General features: G+C 59.8%; 1 protein-coding gene across 3 annotated transcripts in view; it reads right to left on the reverse strand.

The window, feature by feature from the left end:
• Positions 1–807, reverse strand: part of BAIAP2 (BAR/IMD domain containing adaptor protein 2) — a 66026-nt gene extending 65219 nt beyond the window's left edge. The window contains exon 1 of one of the 3 annotated variants that reach the window (XM_040640055.1): positions 695–807. In XM_040640055.1, the coding sequence (XP_040495989.1) occupies positions 695–748 (54 nt within the window). In that variant the 5' untranslated portion in view covers positions 749–807. The remainder of the gene's footprint in view (positions 1–694) is intronic. The other 2 variants (XM_040640053.1, XM_040640054.1) reach the window with 2 other exon arrangements.
• Positions 808–13863: the final 13056 nt, after the last annotated feature.

The following is a 13863-nucleotide window of genomic DNA, read 5'->3' on the forward strand; positions in this document are numbered from 1 at the left end:
CCTGGGGTGAGGGTGCACACTGACACAATGGATGCTGGAGAGAAACCCAAGCGCCTGTTCATGTGGACAAGGCACAGAATGACCAGGGAGGGGGCCCCGGAGGGGGTCTCCCGCCAGGGCTCTGCAGCCCTCAGATGTGACAGTGTGCAGAGGAGGACGCGAACCCCTCTTCACACACATCAGAAGCAGAGGCAGGCGCGCCAGCCTCCTACACAATTAGTCTACTCCTCCGCGGTTACATAAGATGATGGATTATCTGTCCACCCATCCAACCTGCCCGCGCGCGACCTCCCACCTGGGGCCCTGTCCATGACTGCCCGGGAAGGAGTTGTGCAAAGGGAAAGCCTGTTGACAAGAAAGTGCCCAAGGGCTTGCGTAACCGCGCCTGGAGGGGCCACCACGGGACCCCCACGCCACCCGGGGCGCAGGGCGACGGGCGGCGCGGCACGCGGAACCCCTGGATCCCCGGGGGCCCCCGCCCCGCTCCACTCCTGTCCGAGGGCCCCGTCCCCCGGACGCCGGGGCGGACGCGCAGAGGGGCGCGCGGGGGCAGCGCGGGGCTGTCGGAGCGGGGGCGCCCGCGCCCACCTGTGACCGACTGACTGGCGCCGGGTCTCCGCGGCCGCTCAGAAGACCCCCGAGGCCCCGGGGCCGGCCGGGTCGGCCCCGAGCGCGCGGGCGGCGCGGGACTCACCTTGTAGACATTTTCCGTGAGCCGATGCATCTCCTCTGTGCGCGACAGCGACATGGTGCTGGTCCGGCGGCACCGCGGAGCGGAGCGGGGGCGCGGGCAGCGGCGGCAGCAGCGGGCGGCGGCGGGCGGCGGCGGGCGGCGGCGGCGGGCGGCGCGACGGGCGCGGCAGGAACGAGCAAACAGCGCGCGGAACCGGACCAGAAACGCGGCGCCCCGTCGGCGACCGCTTTTATAACCGTCCAGGCCCCGCCCCCTCAGGCCCCGCCTCCCGCGCTCGGATCACCGCCCCCGGCCGCCCGCCCGCCCCCGCCCGGCCGCACCGCTGCCAGGCAACCGGCAGGCCCCGCCCCCGCACCGCCCTTCCCATTGGTGGGTTCGGGAGACGGGGGAGGGGGTGGAGCCCGCGGGCCGGTTGCAGGCAGCGATTGGCCGGCAGCGCTGTCGATCGCAGGGGAGGAGGTGGAGGCGCTTCGCGGGCCGCGGCCCTGGGAACAGCCTGGGGGCCGGGCGACAGCCGGGCTGGGGGCGGGGCGGCGTGGGCCGGAGGCGCTGGAGGAGGGGAGCGGAAGGTGGGGGAGCGGGGGCGCTGCGGCGAGCGCGCGTGGGGGCGGCTCTTCGCGAGTTGCGAGTCCGGGCGGTCCTCGGGCGCCTCTTCCTGCAGGCGGCGGGGGTAGCGGGCTCGCGCCGGGCGGGGGTGGGTCCCTGGGCGGCCGGCTGCCGGCCGTGCGGGCGCAAGGACGGATGGGGAGAGGCCGGCATGCTGCCCCAGGGTCCGGCTCGGACCCGGAGTTTCGGGAGGTGAGTGCGCGGGCCGGCGGAGTCTCGGGCGGGGCGGAGGATGGGTGGGCGGCCCTTGGGGGGTGGGCCCTGGGGAGGATCCTGAGAGGGGAGGATCCTGGGGGTGGATCCTAAGAGGGGTGGACCCTGCGGAGGATCCTGGGAGGGTGGGCTGTGGGAGGGATGGACCAGGGGTGGGGTTGCGTCCTGGAGGAAGACCCTGGGAGGGGAGGACCCCGGGAGGGGAGGACCCTCGAGGGGAGGACCCTGGGAGGGGTGACTACGCGGGTGGGGTGAGCCCTGGGGAAGATCCTGGAGAGGGGAGTGTCCTGGGGGACGGAGAGGAGAATTTGCCAGGAGGGCGGATGGGGGGTAGGGACAGCACCCTGTGGAGGGTCTGCGGGGGACCCCCAGGGGAGGAGAGGATCCTGCGATGGCAGACGACCCTCTTTGGGGAGGGAGAACCTCCCTTGAGGGATGGAGGGGTCAGACAGAACTGCTGGTTTTGAAGGCCTTTCCTGGGAGGTTCCACAGGAAAGCTGACCAAGCTGGCACACGGGGCTCCCAGTACCATTGCTTTAGAAAAATATTTACATGAATTAGAGTTACATAGAGGGATTATTTGCTTTATGCTGTAAAACAGCAGATCTGAGTGTTTCCGTCTAACGAAGCCTGACACTCTCTGCCAGCCTCCCATCCAGGACAGTCGCTCACGCCCCTCCTCCAGAGCAGCTGCCCAGGGAGACACAGACCCACCGGATGGCTGTGGACAGAGCGGGACCAAGGCAAGTCCTGAAGTCACAGCGCCCCGGACCCAAACGTACCTCGCTCCGCTTGGTAGGAGCGGTGCTGAGAAAGGAAAGCGACGGACGTTCGGGAAGAGGCCGCCTGCCCCACCTGCGAGCCTTCCATCACAGGCAGATCCTTTTTGGTTGAATCTCTTTCCTGATTCCAGCTATGGCTTCCTTTTTTCTTTTATCGCTTGCAGTGTTTTCAGATGGATTCCTGTGTCTATAGATTCTGGGATTCTTTTGGTGGCAAGTGACAGAAAGCCGATTCAGATTTGCTCTAACGACTGGGATACTTATCTGCTTGCGCAGCTGACGTTGGGACTTTTTCCCCTTCTTTCCCATTTCTCCAGGCCAGCTTGGTGCCGGGCACGCTTCCATGCAGCTGACCCCTAGGACTAACATCCGTTGACCTGACTGGGGTCAAGGGCGGAGGTGGGGCTTGTGGGTGGAGGGTAGAGCTGCTGCCTGCCCGAAGGGAAGTGACGTGGCTGGGACCAGAAGAATGACAGGTGGAGGCTGGCGGGAAAACCGGGGAGGGGGGCTCTCGTCACTGTGGGAGGGGAATCAGCCTGGAGAACTTCGAGCTGTCTGCTCCCATCAGTTTCCAGACAGTAGAGGGAGGAGAGGGCTGTCTCCAGAGAAGCATCTGTAGTCCCAAGCACAGCCCTCTAGAAGCTTCCGCTCCTGACTTTCAGCGTCCTGCCCGAGCATGCTCACTGTGGTAGTGGCTGGGGTAGGGGACCCACTGAGAGCCCGGCCTGCCTTCCCTGTGTACTGATGGCCCTGCAGCCCGTGCTGGGGAGGGAGCCCATCGGTCAGCACCTGCCCCCGGTGAAAGTGAAGGAGTGTTGCGTCTGGCGTCACCGAGGACACCGGCAGGGCTGATGGCAGGCGCAGAGTGAGATGTGGGCGAGGCCATCGTAGCAAGGTCTGGAGACCTGCACCCTGCCTGGTGGCCTCACTGAGCCACCAGACTCCAGAAAGATCTCCAGCACAGGCGTGTCCGCTCCTTCAGCTGTGAAGGAGTCTTCAGCGGGGCTCTGAGCCCCTGCCTGGGAGACACCAGTGTTCTCTGAGGGGTTTCTTCCTTGCGTGGAAGCCCTTTCAAGTGGTGAAGATGTCTGGGGCGGGGCTAGGGCCAAGGGTAAAGGCCCAGGGCCCGAACAGTGGGCAAGGCGAGATAGTGGGCTAGGTGCTGAGAGAGCAGCCCCAGCGCCAGCCCCCCGGAGTTCAGGGGGTACCCTTTTTCGACAACTTTTTATTTTGGAGGTATTCAGAGCCCTTTATAAAGCCCACCTCGTTCCATCTCCCGTTAACTCAGAGTGTGTGGGGGGCTATGGGATTGAATGCGTTGCCTGGAGGTTGGCGGTCTGTGCATCTGGGAAATCACTAGACTTGGGGTCTGGCCCGCCCCCTCCAAGACCAGCAAGAGGAAGGCGCTGTCACGATGGAGGAGTCTGAGAGGATTAGCAAGAGGGCCAGTGCCAGCCGAGATGGGCAGCACGCCCCAGACCAAGGTGGTGTTTTTCCCGCACTCGGGCCAGAGCTGGGGGACAGTTCAGGGGTCCCTGAGAAGGCAGGTATTCTGGCACCCTGTGGCCACCGGCTTCGCTGTCACTTCTGATTGTCGGGCCTCAGCTCTGCGGTCTGCGTGACCGGGGAGGTGCGTAGCCATGTGGACCTCCAGCACCCAGCTCTGAACCAGGGGGTGCACCGGACCTGGGCCCTGATGCGTGCGGGCTGCTGGGCTGCAGTCGGAGGCGAGGACCCGAGCATGAGGGGCTGCCAACGCTGAGCCTGGCTCATCAGACCCCAGCCTGGGCGGCCCAGGAGTAAAGGGCTGGGAGCAGGGAGAATGAAAGTGCGTCTCTTCATCAGCTTATTTTTAGGCGTGTTATATAAGTGGCTTCATCTCAGCGTCACGTAGGGAGGGGGGTCTCAGATTTAATTACAGGATGACAGCCTTTGCTTTTCAAGCAAGCTGTTCTCCTGGCAGGCAGGCACAAGGATTTGTGAATTTTTGCTAAACAGGAGCCCTTTCTGAGGTGGCCGCCCAGCAAAACTTTGAAGGGCTTTCACCTCTGTGTCTCTTTTTGCCTAACCTGGTTTCTGCTGAGCTTGGTCTAAGGGGCGGCCATTCGGCTCAGATCACAGGGACATGTGTGCTTGCTTGGCAAGGGGGCCGTTTCTCTCTCCCTCCGCCTTCCTCCTTCCTCCTTCCTCCCGGCTTTCAGAGAAGGAGCCAGCCAATCCAGACTCCTCCTCCTTTTCTCCTTCCTGGATTAAAGCACTTTTAATCGGTAACTAGAAAGTTCCAGGGCCAGAGGGATGGGCATATCTAGCAGGACCTCACCTTTCCCATCCGACCTGGCCTGCACTGCTGACCCCGTCCACAGCAGATGCACCAGGCGACTGGCCTGGGCCAGGGTTATGGCACAACTGTTCGAATGGTGTCCGGAGGACTGTTTTCTGGGTCCTGGCCAGGCCCATGTTTTCCGTGACCATCCGCAGTATCAGCAAGAAAGCTTGGAGACGCCTTGAGCTGGCGGAGTCCTGCCTCCTACCAGCAGGAAGGTCACCTCAGTGGCCTCAAGCACACCGCGGCTTTGTCCGGCACAAAAGGACAGCCGTGTCCTGCCCCTGGGTGAGGTCTGGTGTCTGCCAGCTGGATGTGCTGTTGAGGGAGTGGATGCAGAGTGGTGGAAGAACTGGTTACCAGGAGCCAGTCACCGGCACAGCCCAGTGGGGCCTGGGCGCTTCCCCGGCCTCTGCGGGCCCCACCCTGGGGGAGGTGGGCAGGGGCACCTGCCGCAGAGTCTCGGGAGATCAGAGGTGCAAACAGCAGGAAAAACCCCGAGAACTGTGCCTGGCATGTGATGAACCTTCAGATGTTTTAGAGATTATCGTCAATACCCTTAGACGGACGTTTCTAGAAAGCACCCAGATGCCGTGTAGAAAAGCACATGAGAAGCTGCCCTTTAAAAAGTGGGGGTTCCTCAAGAAGACTCCCCAGCCCTTACATGTGGGCCGTGCGTGGCCACTGCCTTCCAGGGAGAGCGGGAGAAGAGCTTTGCTGGGAGACGCTGGCCAGCACCCCTCAGCCAGGGAGCCAGCTCACACCACGGTGACCCCATGTGGCCCTGACGTGAGAAGGCCCTTCAGCTCTGTGGCCTTTCGTCCAGAACCTATCACCCAGTGTAACAGCCATAGAAACGTCACACATCCCGATGGAGGGACGGCCCCAGCACCCCGTCTGGCACCCCCAGAACTGCCGGGCCCCCCAAAACCAAGGGACATGAGAGACAGCTCAGCCCAGAGGTGCCTGGGGAGACGAGACAACCGGGGCAGAGAGACAGAGGACAGGAAAACCAAGGAAAGCTGAACAAAGCGTGGACTTCTGTTCACAACAGCCAGGCTGGTTCCTGAGTTGTGACCGGCCCGCACGCGGGCAGGACGGGCCGATGATGGGAAACGCGGGTGGTGTATCTTTGCGATAATTGTGAATGTTCAAAACTGCCTGAAACTAAAAGTTTATCAAAGAGGGGACACCAGCATCTTTGGCGCCAGCCTCTATGCGGCCTGCACCCCCCCAAACCCCACCTCTGTGGGGCCAGCAGGTAGAGCAGTCGGCCGGTCCCGGCAGAGGGTGCCCAGGTCTGTGGATGGCAGCGCGGCTCTGTGCTGGAGGGTGGCCCCATGTGAGGCCGCAGCCTTACAGGGAGGCCAGGGTGGGGCGGCCCAGGCCGATCTGCCGCCCCAGATGAGAGCCGTCTCCCTCCCTGCTCCCCAGCTGTTTCCCTGCATTTGCACTTTTCCCAAAACCTGCTCATCCTTGACCCGAACTCGGTTTAAAGGCTTTCTCCTCTGTAGTAAAAACGTTGGCCCTAGACGGGACAGATTCAGCCTGCGCCTGGAGGGATCTGTGCCCTTACCTTGTCTGTCCCCCAGGGAGCACAGACGTGGGAGCACAGGGCATGCCTGGAAGGGAGGTCTGAGCTGAGCCCTGCCTGGGAAGGGACGCTGTCTCTAAGGCCAGGAGCTGGCTTGGCTGTCCCACACAGAGGAAGACGGAGGACCGCGGGACAGGATCAGGTGTGGCCTCCCGGCCCCTCCTGGCCGATAGTTACTGGGGGCGAAGCGTCAGCTCTCCTAGCCTGGCAGCCTGGAGCATTCCCCCAGCTTCCCTGCTGGCCAGGCTGGCGGGAGGGCCGGAGAGGGTCCTCACAGGTGGAGGAGCCAGGAGGTGCTGGCCGCGTGGCAGGGCTGGGTGGGAGAGGTTCCCCAGCAACCGGCCCCCTTACATAATCCTCGCGCCTCGGCGTGACTCCAGGGGCCGTGGGAGGCGGCGCGGGGGTGAGCGCTGGGGCGCGAAGAGGCTCCGACTTTCTCTCGGGGCTCCTCCCCCCTCTGCATGTCCGCGTCATCCCGCGTCTGCCAGCTCAGGCACCCACCTACTGGTGGGGACGCGGTAGCTGACAGTGGGGATTTAAATCGCCCCGCCCCTGGGCCTCCGTGTGCCCAGGTGGGGCGGGAGGGCAGGGGGCCCCCGGGGGGGCCCCCTTCTGTGCAGGGGGGGGCGGTCCGGGGGGGTTGGGGCCCTCGGGGGGCCGCTGAGGCCACGAGGCCCTGGGTGCACGGGCGGTGGTCACTCTGAGGCCCGGGAGGGACGGGAAGACGCGGGCTGCCCCATGCTCGCTCCCCCTCCGCCCCAAGCCGGGTTTCTCTCTTGTCAGCGGACTTGAGCGGCCGACGGTGATAGGAAAGGGGGTTTGGCGCAGAGAGGAGGGGACGTGTTCTCTGGAGCCGGGGGGCTCGGGGGACGCCCTGGAAAACAGGGCCCGGCCTGTCCCGGCGGCCCTCCCCGTCCAGGCGCCCCCCGCCCCTGGGCGCTGCCGGAGACTGCAGACGGCGCTGCCTGGCGCACACAGATGGCTCCCCGGCCCGGGGCCGCTGCTTCTAATTTCAGCTGCCGGAGGCTCCGCTCGCTCTTTTTTTATTCCATGTTTATTTAAAGCCAGATTTTAAAATGTTGTCTTCAGCCCTGAAATCTGACTTTTTCTCCTCGCTGCAGATCCTGAAACCCCCCGGGGGAGTGTTGAGGCCCACTCAGGCTGGGCCTGTGGGTCACCTGCCAGGGGGGACAAAGCTGACCTGCTGTCTGGCATGGACATGGACGTCTGCCAAGACTGGCCCAGCAGCATGTCCCTGGTTCCCAACTGTGGCCGCCCAGCCGTCTCCCTATCTGGGGTGGCTCCTAATGTGGGGGCCTGTCCAGGGCCAGGTGTGTCCCCTGGACGTGGCACAGGGACCAGTGGGCGGCTTCTGCCTGAGGCAGCACTAGCTTCTCTTCCTGGCACTCAGGCCTCCCCCCTTCTCATGTGCTCGGGAACCAGGGACGTTGTCCTCGCTGTGTGAACGTGATGCTGGGCCAGTCTGGCAGCTGTCCGTGTGCACGTGCCGGACGGCGGGGCAGCTTTGTCCCCTCAGCGGGACGACCACAGGCCTAGCCCGAGTGGGTGACAGGCACTCAAGAGATGTGAAGTCCCGTCCCCTTGGGTAGCACATAAGTATTGTTATCCCCTGCTGTGGCTCACCCTAGAATGTGCTAGAATACCCATGATAGAACCGGCCAGGCAGTGAGCAGAGCTGGCCGAGGAGCCATGCTGGCTAAGGGGACCGGGGGTGTGCAGGTGGACACCCGTGGGGGACAGAGGGTATTTGGCTATGAGCTCCTGGAGCAAATGGTAGGGAATTCGGGAAGAGGAGGCTGGGGTCTTGGGGAGAGCAATGCCCATAGTCCAGGTCCACAGGGCAGCCAGACCAAGAAGCCACAGAAGTGCCTGGGCTGGGGGGGCAGCGGGCTGGGGACACCGAGCCAGTCCCTTCTGCAGCCCCTCCGGGACCCAGGCTGCAGCGGGGCCGGAGCAGCTGGGGCCGGCACAGGGCTCCACGTGTGGGGGGAGCCAGGCCACCACCAGGCTTTCAGGTCCCAAAGAAGTGTGACCTGCTTCCCTGGCAGGTCTGGTCAGAAGGTGGCATGACTTTGAGAAAAATCATTCTAGTGTCTAGATTGAGAATATGATTTACCCCATTAGGCTTTTCTCTCTTTCTCTCTTTCAAAAGTTGGAAGAAACAGACATCTTTCAGAGGCTCCTGGAAACTGTGGCTGTTGCCTGGATGTCCATATGAAGAGAACATTCCATCTGTGGGGAGAAACAACTTAAACAGCTCCGGGGTGACATTTAACCCCCTGGCCGACCATGTGGCCTTTGCAGAGTGTTGCTCTGTGGGGACAGAAGTGCGGCCCCCGCGGAGGTCTGGCAGCTCGCCTGTTAATTCACACCCAGATTCGGAGACTTTCGCTTCGAGGCAGGCACCAGCAGTCCTTTGTGCGGTCTCAGGGGCTGGTGTAGTAATTTTCCTTTATTCTTTGGCTTGAAGAGTTCCTGCTGGGAAACGTCAGTGACCTTGATTCTGCATCAGGAGAGTAAAAGCCGAGACTCTTCCCACAGGGACACAGGCTCCTTGCTGGAGAGCCGAGGTGGGATTTCAGTGCAGCGTGGCTGGGAAGTTGAGCTGGTAATTTGCAGGCGGCTGGGACAGGTCCGGTCTGAGAGTGTCAGTCCAAGGACAGCCCTGTGGGGGCTTTGTGGGACGGGCACCCCACTGTCGTCTGAGGGGGGTATAGAGGCTGAGGGCGCAGGTGCGTTTATGTCGAGCTCCGCCTGCAGGAGCAGGGGCCCAGCATCCGGGCCCCCTGGTCTGCAGAGAGGACGAGGGGCACTGGCCTGGACAGGTGGACAGGGACTCCGCATCGGGGAGCCTTCACCGCCACCTGGTGGACAGCCCAGAAAGGTGATGGGGACACGTGGCGGGTGCAGAGAGAGGTGGCCCGGGCAAAGCAGGGCCCTGTCTGGAACGTGCAGGGTGTCCTCGAGTACAGCCAGGTGGACAGGCTGCAGGAGTGGGTGGGATGGTGACAGGGACGGGGCAGCCACAGGCTCCGGTCGTGGCAGTCCTCGTGCTTGTCCCTGAATGGGCAGTGGCAGGTGGCCGCCTCCGGGTCTGAGGGACTAGAAATTCTCCGATGTTCAAGGCCCATCGAGGAAGGAAAGGTCATACGTGTGAGAGGCGGCTCAGTGTGGCACAGACATGGCCTGGAATCCGTGCAGGACGGGGTCACCCCCCCTGGCAGCTCTGGCTGCGTGAGGAATCGTGCGCTATAATCTGTGTTTTCAGAAGCCCCTGTGACATCTTGTTTTAAGATTGAGGCGAAAGTCACGTCACAGAGGAAACTTAAAGTATGCAGTTCAGTCCACCTTAGAGGCCCCTGGTGCCTTCACGGTGCTGTGCCTCCTTGCTCTAGTTCCGGAACACGGTCACCAGCGCCAAGGGAGCCCCGTCCCTGTCGTTGGGCGCCTGCTCCTCTCCGCCGATGGCTGGCACCCAGCAGCCTGCTCTGGGCCCGTGGGCTTCTCGTCAGGGGAATCCTACACCGTGAGACCTTTTGCATTGGCTCCTTTCTTGGGGGCCCGCCTGTGGGGTGGCAGGTGTCAGCTCCTCGTTCCTCTTCACAGCGCGTCCCTTCCTAGCGGGCCCCGGGGGAACGTCCGCGCCTTCGGGGCCGTGCCAACGCTCACACGCACGCTTCTGTTTGGACGCCCGTTCTCAGGCCCACAGCGTGCGTCTCCAGGGGTGGGACTGCCGGGTCACGTGGTGACTATGTTTAGCTGTCTGAGGAACCACCCAGCTGTTCCTCCTACTGACTCACGACTGCACGTCCCCACCAGCAATGCGCCAGGGCTCTGATTTCTCCGTTCCTCACCAGCCCTGCTTGTTTGTTTTTTGATTCTGGCCGTCCTGGTGGATGGGAGCTGGTGTCTCATTGTGGTTTGGTTTGCGTTCCCTGGTGCCTGACGACAATGGGCACCTTGGCGTGTGCGTGGCACTTTTCTTAGAGGAGCCAGACTTCTCCAGAATTTCATAGCTTTATTTCAGAACTCCATCAGGGAAGTGAGACCTGGAGGCCAGACAGCTGCTCTCAGAGACTTCTGGCCCTAACTTGCTCCCCCCCCCCCCCCCCCGCTAACAAAGGGACTCCCTGGACCCAGTTCAACTGCGTCCTGCAGCTCAGGCAGAGCCCAGAAGCAGCAAGGACCATCGGCCACTATGAGCTGAGCAATTCCTGGGTGCCTTCCAGATGGAGCCCCCGGGCCTGAAAAGGGTCCCGGGCTGTCCAGTACCTGATGTCTGGGAGGCCCTGCAGCCCCTCCCCTGCCCAGTCCTCTCAGGAAGAAACAGGACAGCTGCCCTGAGACATGCACAGTGAATGGAAGTCCTGACCTGTTGCCTGCGGACAGTTTGAGTGGGAGCCCAGACCATCTGCGGCCCTGGCAGGACCAGGCGGCCAGGTGGTGGCCAGGAGCCAGGGAGCCGGGCTCCAGCAACCTGCCCCAGGCATCTGACCACCAGCCCCCAGGACAGGTGAGGTGGGACCAGGCTTCAGTCTTCTCACACAGGGCCAGGACCTGGGAGGGGCTTTCCCTGGGCCACGAGACCTCACCCCAGGGCTCTGGGCTGCTGCACCTGCCAGTCCTGGCGGTCAGGAGCCTCGGGCTTGAACAGAAAAGGGCTTTGTCAGGAGATCGGGTAGGTGACTGGGGACCTGGAGAACTACCTGGTCTATCACATGGCAGCCCCCAACCCCGGGGTCATGCTGCCACTGCACCACACCCTCCCTGCCTGCCCAGACCTCTCCCATCCCGGCCCAGCCCTCCCTGTTCTCTGGCGGACCATCTTGCCCAGCTGTGGTGAGGAACCCTGGCTGGGAAGGGGGATCTGACAGCACACACGGTCTTCCAGCAGAAGGGTTTAAACCATAGAGCCACTGGAGTCCCCTTCTCAGTACGCCCCATTGAAGGGGGCCTGCCGGAAGCTTCCTCACCAGGCCCTGCAAAGAGCTGCCAATATTGAAGGCCCATGAATCAGCTTTTCTCAGAGCAGGCACAAGCAACGCTCCCTGACGGCAGCTCTCAGATGCCCCAACAGGGTGAGCTCTGTGTTTTGTCCTTTTCCTAGTTCGTAGTGGGCGCCCTGGCCTGCTGCCTGCTACTCGCTCCTGGCCGGTGGGAGTCCGTTTCTGGAGTCTAAAATTCTAATTTGTTTCCAGTAGTTCATTGCTAGTAAACAGAAATGCGTATGGAATTTGTGCAGTGACCTGGTGGTCTGTGACCTCACTAAGCCTGCTGGTTAGTTCTCACAGATTCCCCGTAGGTCCCTTTGGGGGTTTTTGCGTCCACAGTCATCTTACTCTTCCTCCTTCCCAACATGGGTGCATCTGATTTCTCTCTTGATGATGCTGACTAGGACCCCCAATGTGATGTTGAATAGAAGGGGTCAGAGGAGTCCCCTTGCCTGGTCCCCGATGTTATGGGGGAAGTGCATTCAGCCCGTTGCCATGAAGCATGCTGTTAACTGTAGGGTTTTGCAGATGCCTTTAATAGAGAAGTTCCCTCTTTCCCTAGTTTGCTAGGTTTTTTTTTTTTTTTTTTTTTTTTTGATGGATGTTGAATTTTGTCAAATGCTTTTCTTGCATCTACTGAGATGTCAGACTTTCTTCTTTAGTCTGTTGATATTGTGAATTACACGGATTGACATCTGTATGCTGAATTGACCTTCCGTTTCCAGGATAAACCCCAGTTGATTGATCTGAGAATCAAGTTATTCCCAGATAAAGACCCTTCTTACACATTGCTCGAGCCCGTCTGCTCCTGTTTTGCTGAGGATCTCGCGTCTGTGTTCGTGGCGGGTGCGGGTAGAGCATGTTGGGAAGCACTCTCTCATCGGCCTCGCCGGAGTTCATGCAGAATTGCTGACGTGTCCCCTCGGGGTCTGGCAGACACGGGTGCGCAGCCCGTCCGTGCAGCCTTGACTAGCTGCCTGGTGCGTGGCTTTCAAGAAGTTGTCCATTTCTCGTAGACTGATGAATTTACAGGCACAGAACTAATGTTTCCTTAACGTCCTTTTAACGTTTATAGGGTCTGTGGTGATGGTTCCCTTCCATCCCTGATGCTGTAATTTGTGCCTCCTTTGTCCCGGTCAGTCTGGCTCAGGCTTGTCAAACTGACTCCTTTCCAAATAACTGCATTTTGCTGTCATTGATTTTTCTTTCATGTTTTTGTCTTCATTGATTTCTGCTATTATTTCCCTTGGTCTGATTACTTTGGATTTAATTTGCCCTTTATCTAATTAAGGTGAAAGTTTAGCTCATTGATTACAAAGTTTCCTTTAAAAAAAAAAAGCATTTAGGATTATGAGTTTCCCTTAGAGGAAAAGCACTGCTCTAGCCACAGTCCACAAATGCTAATGTTTTCGTTTTCATTCAAAATATTTTCTAATTTCTCTTGTGAATTCCTCTTTACCCCATTAATTGTTCAGTATCTGTGGCTCTTTCAGAGATCTGTCATTAGTTTCCAGAGTCGTTACATTATGGTCTGAAAACATACTTTGTGGGATTTCAATTTTTTTTTTATTTGTTCGGGTTTATGGCATGGCCCAGAACACCACGCGTGCTGGCGAGTGTCCCGTGTGCGCGTGAACGGAAGGTGGGCTCTGCTGTGGGCGAGGCGGTCCGGCTGGCCTCCATCCTGGAGGGCTGGCCTCTCACCTCCAAGAGACGGTCAGTCCTCCGGTTCTGCCGGGTTTTGCTTCTTGTGCGTTGAAGTCCTGTGGTTCTGTGGGTACTCGTCTTGGACTGCGACGCCTTCCTTCATCGCGTCACGTCCCCATCGCTGGCGATCTTCACCTTGAAATCCCCACTGTCTGATGCTGACGTGGCCATGCCGGCTTTCCTGTGACTTGTGTCTCCAAGATACATTTCCCCATCTTTTTACTTTCTACCTGCCTTTATGTTAAAGTGGGCTTCTTAGAGATAGCATAGTCAGACTTTTGTTTTTTATTCCAGCTCGACAATGTCTTTAATTGGTGTGTTCAGACTGTTTGTATTTAATGTAGTTAAGAACTGAATTTAGATCTACCACTTTATCGTTGTTTGTCCGTCTGTTCCCCCTTCCTGCCTCCTTTCAGATTATTTGAAAATCTTCTTAGTATTCCACTTTACCTCCGGACTTTCTGGCTGTGTGTGTGTGTGTTCTCTGGCTCACACTGGGGACTCCAGCTACATGCCCATCCTTTTGCAAGGGGTTTGGAGTTAACTGTAGGCGCCTTACCTCCTCCCTTCATGTCACAGTTGTGTGCATGTGCAGCTGTTGAAAACCCCACCATATTCAGATTTTTGCTTTCAGTAGTTAACATATATTTTTTAAAACGTAAGAGGGAAAATTATCTTTTCTATTTACTCAGATATTGACCATTTCTGTTGTTCTTCCCCCATTCCTGAAGACACCCATCTCCATGTGGCATCGTTTCCTGGCGGTCTGAAGAGCGTCTTCTGCAGCCCCTTTAGGGCAGGCCCGCACCGCCAGCCCTTTCCTTTCCCTTTGCCTAAGAGCGTCTTCATCTTTCCTTCTTCCCAAAGCATGTTTTCGTTAGACACTCAACTCTGGGCTGACTGTTGCCTTCTGGCACTTTTTTTTTTTTTTT

This window comes from Ursus maritimus, unplaced genomic scaffold (genome assembly GCF_017311325.1).
Source record: "Ursus maritimus isolate PB19 unplaced genomic scaffold, ASM1731132v1 scaffold_24, whole genome shotgun sequence".
Classification (NCBI taxonomy): domain Eukaryota; kingdom Metazoa; phylum Chordata; class Mammalia; order Carnivora; family Ursidae; genus Ursus; species Ursus maritimus.